This window comes from Panthera tigris, chromosome B2, assembly GCF_018350195.1.
Source record: "Panthera tigris isolate Pti1 chromosome B2, P.tigris_Pti1_mat1.1, whole genome shotgun sequence".
Lineage (NCBI taxonomy): Eukaryota > Metazoa > Chordata > Mammalia > Carnivora > Felidae > Panthera > Panthera tigris.
Window position 1 is genome coordinate 127,475,880 of NC_056664.1, and position 6,000 is coordinate 127,481,879.

The following is a 6,000-nucleotide window of genomic DNA, read 5'->3' on the forward strand; positions in this document are numbered from 1 at the left end:
AGTATTTAAGGATCATGGATAAAACTGACTAAAAGATAAAAGGAAATTCAGAAATTGAGGTACCAAAGAAAAACTTTGCTATTTTAAAATGTTATGTATGTTTTTTAAGGAATGTATTAATGTTTTTCTGTTTCCCATAACAAACCCTTGGGGTTAAATGAGTTCTTGTCATCTAGCATAAAGATATAGTCAGCTATATGACATTACTTCTGCGATATAGTAATTGATGGTTTCCAATCAACTGATGTATGAATGACCTTTAGCTACATAGCCATTTCTCAGTAGGACTGCTGGTGTACTTGGGACACTCAGAGTATGCAAAAAGTCACTGCATATCATCATGGATATCTAGTTAATTTATTTCTTGGAATTGATCTAGAAATTCATATGTTTATGGTGTAGATAATGTCTTCTAAGAGCATTCCTTCAGCAAAAGTGGATCATTCAGGTAAACTTCTATTACTTTTTGAATGCATGAATTTTTTGCAAGGTAATAAAAGAATGTTTGCATGGATTAAACTAAGACTCTTGCTGCGCCAGCAAAATTGCTTGTTCTTTACGATACTTCTCGGCTAGCACAATGACAGTCCTGCACTGAGCTGGAATTTCTGAAATTTCAAATGGTTGTGGCTGTGCTGGCTCTTCTCTGCATGGGGGTGTCTGCAAGCTGCTCCTTCTAGGAAATGTACCATGCTCTGGAGTTAAGGGATCACATATAAGGTAGAATAGTGGGGGGAAGAAAAGCAGTACTTGAGAAGTTTGTTATAGAAGTTTGTTATAGAAACTCTTTACTCTTCCATTGCTCTTATGAATTACTGGATATGTCATGGTACATTCATAGAAGTCATAATAGAGAAATTGTCAGTTCCAAGCCTGCTTTTTGAAGATTTTTGTCTGCTTGACATTTCAGCCTAGGTCAAATAATAGTTCATTTCCCTAGCCCCTGGTTTTCAAACTTGCAGCTACAACCAAAATCTCTATTGTTATTGATGTAATATCTAACCAGAGGATTGGGAATAGCATATATACTGAAATATAGCCCTTGCTCAGAGTTTTACTTTATTCACTATGAAGACCCAGAAAATTGGGTCACACATTTGGAAGGGACCTAATCAAAATATCTGAAAGGTGTCAAGCCACTGAAAGTTGTCACTGAAGCAAAATGAGTGTATCCTTGAAGCTTCTTTGAGTGTGTGTGGTTTTCTAAAAACGTTAAGCACAAATTATTTGTTACTGATATCTAAATCAATAGAAAAATCCCCAACAGAAAACCAATGGCTAGTGAATATATGAACTGAAAGAAACACAGAATCAATCAGCTTTCTGAGAGCTAAATGGGGAGGGGCCCTTCTACAATGACTCCCTAAACCTTTTTCTCACCAGTCCTGGTATGTGATCATTCTGCCGTGCTTCATGAGCCATCTATTCTCTCTTTCTTCCTTTAGTATGGGATGAACACAACATTTCCTCTTTTAGTCTTCATTTTATTTAGTGTCTGTTTCAACATAGGACAACAGTTAAACAATTTGAGTCATTTCCAAAGACAACAGATACAGTGATGATGGCTTTTATCAATTACTGATGGATTTTTAATGTTGTGTCACATACTGGGTGCAGCTTACTCAAAGCATAAACATGCCTGCAATGAACATTCCAGATTTGGAGCCATGATTCCTTTAGGCAGTTTTTCATCATAGAGTTTTAGCTTCTTCTGCAGTGAATAGAGAAGGTACAATGTAGAGAACTGAGTGCTTTGTTAAAAGGTCACATTTGCTCCTTCATCTGGTGTGAAATCTCTGTGGCTAATTTTTGAGTAGAATTTTTCTCCAAAATGTGTTGGGAAGGGGAGGAGTATAGATACTTACAAGAAGGTACTTACAGGGTAAATGAAAACAGCCATATGTATTTATAAATAATAGAGCTTATGTGAATTTCAGAGACTATCTGAACCAATTTTAGAAAGGTTTTGGGTCTAGAGAAATAATATTTAAATTGTATATGATATTGAGTGTTGAATCACTGAACTGTACACCTGAAACCACTATTACACTGTATGTTAATTAACTGGAATTTAAATAAAAACTTATACATAAATTAACGAATTTGAGAAATTCAGAGCAGAAATGTATTTAGCAGTCCTTTATTACTACCAATTATTTTGATATTATTGCCATCAGCAATAACATCATCCTGAGACTATGGCATAGTTAATAAAATACCCTTTCATGTTTATTTTCATTCACTTTATTCCCCCAAATCCTTTAAATTATATTTTATAAAAACTTCCTTTATGAAAAGTGTCAAACGTATATAAAAACTAGAGAGGACAGTATGATGAATCCCCTTGTGCCTATCAACTCATGGTCACCTTCCCATTTCTCCCTCCCTGTATTATTTGGAAATCATATCTTGGACATCAAACATTTCTTCCATAGATGTTTTGGCATCTTTTATTTGTTATATAATCTGTCCCTGCTTTTTTTGAGTTATTTGCCAAGTATATTTTTGTAGCAATTTTCTAATTATTCTATTCATTGGCTCTGAAAAATACCACTTACGGTAATATTTCTTGAAACAAATTCCAACACAAATTACTAGAAGGCAAATTAGCATTCATTCATGCATGGGAATGCACTTTGAAGATGAAAAGCATAAAATTTTGGAGCTGCCTGTTACCTAACCTAAGAAAGAAACAGAGCTTCATTTCCTTTATGTATTTCTTTAATGTGCAAAATAGTGTCCAGTCTGGTGGCCCTTAGGCATGTCACCCACTCATCTTGTAGCCTAACTCTTTGTATCATTTCTTTCAGACAATGCTTCCATGAACAAGTCCTTGTCCAAATTGACCCATGCCGATGGAGAACAAACATCAATCATCCCCATCCACCAGGTCATTGATAAAGTCAAGGGTTATTGCAATGCTCATTCAGATAACTTCTATAAAAATATTATCATGTCAGACACCTTCAGCCACAGCACAAAGTTTTAATGTGTTTAGTAGAATAAAGAAGAATCTGTCTACAGAAATGTGAAAATCTGCAAGCTGTGGAAGCTATGACTGGCACTTGTGAACGTGCTATGACCTAGGTAACTGCATGTTCATATAGGAGGAACGGATTTTGTTAAGAAGGCTTTTGTAAAATTTTAAAATCTGTCTTTCAGTGTATTTCTTCCAAGGGGGCATTTCCACCATCACTAAAACTTTAGTACTGAGAGTAACATGACCCAGTAGGTACAGGGGATATGAATTTTTTAAATATATAATTGGATCAGACTCATCAGAACTCGGGGAGCCAGGGGACATTAAAGTTAGCAGACAAGGGAGGGGCAGAGCTAGGAAAGTGTAGTTTATGGCTCATAAACACCCCACTTTTAGGTTTTGGATATGGCCATTGGCTACATCATCTTTCTCAACAGTGAGAAACATACAACTAGTCATAACTAAGTTCTGGTGCTAGTTTCTATGAATGCAGTAGCATTTCTACATTTTCAGTAACATTTCAACCACAGATACAAAAGAATACTTCATGTCTGATCCAAAGATTGGGAAGGAATTCTTTCTTATTCTACCAAATGCTTAACCTTCAGGACATTAATATGCTTAAGAAAGAAAGAATTTCCAAAATTTTGACCCAGTTAATATGAGACCCTGTAAATTTCTACTATTTCACTTATCCTATGCAAGACACAAGGCTTAAGCGTCATCATTAATTAGAATTTAATCCCATACATTTGAATCAAGTATAATGTTGATTTTCCATTAATGTAGACTTCCCACTACTTGTTGAAGAATGAATCCCTTAGACCTCTGGTTTTTCTCCCCTACTGTCGTTTGAACCCACAGACTTATGGGAGGAACAAAAATTTCCATTAAGCATATTGTGTATAATAGTCTCTCCCTTTTAGGAAATATAATCATTGAGACTCTATGGTCCTGTTCTTGCCCTAGAGACTAAGACATTTCCATTTGCACAATTAGAAAGCCTCTTCCTTTTCAAGTGCTTTGTTCCAGAGAATATAAACTGAGGCATATGGGTAACTTGTCATAATCAAAATAATTTATAAGCACGTGGGTCTGCAATTGCTAGTCTAAAAACCATTTGTACATAAGTCCTCTGATTCTAAGAGCCAGAGCAGATCTGGCAAGATAGATGGTGTGTTTTTTATGAATTAGGTTTCTGCATGCAAGGCATGTATATTAAGCAGTTTTCTTAATTTTCAAACTACCCTAAGTAATATGCTTGCTAGTGAATGTGTTGGAGACGATATTTAAATTGTTTTTAAGTGATAGAGTTGTATCTAGGTCCTTAGAAATTGGTCTCAGTACATATTGTACCTTTATATTTGCTCTGAGTTATCTGTGAAGTATCAGGTTCTGGGAGACATCAGCCTAAGTGACCAGGAGAGAAGACATTCTGGCACCACCAATCTACTTAAAGGCAGAAGCCAGGACTGAGCACTTGAGAGCCTTTCTCTCTGCTCAAAAAACAGGTGGCTCTCAGTCTTAGACCTAGGAGAGTTGTCAGGCTGTACAGCATCTGAGGGGCCTCTCACCTTTTGTTGATCTTTAGTCATAAAGCTATTTGCCAGACTTGACTGGATGGTAAGATAATATGGTGTGGGGTTTTATTACCATTTCATTTTGCAGCAGCATGGAACATTGCCCTAGGAGACATGAGCATTCCCTGGCTTGGCTTTCACAAGGGAGGAGTGTATATAGTAGGAAAGGATAATAAATCTTAAGGTCACTAAGATTCACTACAGTAGAGCCAAATCCTTTTCTATAGGCATATTATTAACAGGCTGCTTATTCTGGCAGAGGTTACATGTAGATGAAAATCAATCATAAATAGTCACTGAATATTCATACACTTTTCCCCAAGCCTTAGAGATTCGTGATAGAATTTCATTAGCTTTCTACTATGATATTTCTATCCCAAAGCTCCTATTTAATTAATAGTAACTGAGAGATAGCTTCCAAAGTGGCTTTGATTTCTACTCATATTCATTCAGATCTGGGAAAATGTTTTCTTTTTTTTCATATTTGACAACGATGTCAACTCTGAGTTAGAAATTTCCAGTAATCAGGTAAGGAGAGATGAAGAAACAGCTGAGTAAAAACATTTAGAGGTGGATTTAAGACTGAGCCAAATTCTACGCTCCATTCCGTGCATGGGCTTTGCACCTTCGTTGGGTTGCCTCAGAACAGAATTGCAGGAATTTAGCTGTGGAGCCAAAATTTAGGTTAGCCTAACCTTGAGAATAATATCAATTCAGCTCCCCTGTTTTTGTTTTTAATTATTTTTCTTTTTTTTTTTTAACTGCATTGTGTTCATCTAGGGTCCTCAGATATCATCGTCTATTCTTATCATTGTTCCCTGCATCGTAAAGCTTTTCTTTGTCCATCATTGGCATAGACTCTTTTGTACATATTTATTTATTTGTGTTTATAAATGCCAGCTCGTTTCGTATCTTATCTTTATATTGCCTGGATTTGTTATTTTTATAATTAACTTTCTTTGGGAGAGACTGTATGTATACATATGTTTTTCTGAATACTTTGTGAAATCGTTTTCTGGAGCAATATCTTTGAATATGATGAATAAACATGACTGTGAGTGCAAATTAGAATTAGTAGTAAGAAGCTACTATAGCTGATTTGCCATTTTAATTAAATGGAAAGTGTTTTTCAAATAAATACTTATGTTGTTCATGTTCCAAATTATTCAATTCCTTTATGAGTAAGCATTTTGATTTCTGACTCTTAAATAGGAAAAGATCATTTGACAGCCGGAAAATAACCCGCCACCAATTAAACCAGTGACATGATGCTACTTTGCCAAAACACTGAGAATGAATATATTACAAAGATCCAGTTCACTGGGGATTAATGCATGTGGAAGTTCTTGAATTTTCTTAAAACGATTGATGTGAAGCCAAGCTTTGGAGGATGAGAAATAATGTTGGTTCCTTTCTGAGGGTGTCTTCAGCATCTTGAAA

At 35.6% G+C, this 6,000-nt stretch overlaps 1 protein-coding gene across 4 annotated transcripts in view; it reads left to right on the forward strand.

Moving 5' to 3' along the window:
- Nucleotides 1-5,698, forward strand: part of ADGRG6 (adhesion G protein-coupled receptor G6) — a 140,389-nt gene extending 134,691 nt beyond the window's left edge. For 3 of the 4 annotated variants that reach the window (XM_007096370.2, XM_007096371.2, XM_015543908.2), the window contains one exon: nucleotides 2,811-5,698. In XM_007096370.2, coding sequence (XP_007096432.2) covers nucleotides 2,811-2,989 — 179 coding nt within the window. In that variant the 3' untranslated portion in view covers nucleotides 2,990-5,698. Of the gene's footprint in view, nucleotides 1-402; nucleotides 449-2,810 lie in introns of all 4 variants that reach the window. The other variant, XM_042987239.1, reaches the window with a different exon arrangement.
- Nucleotides 5,699-6,000: the final 302 nt, after the last annotated feature.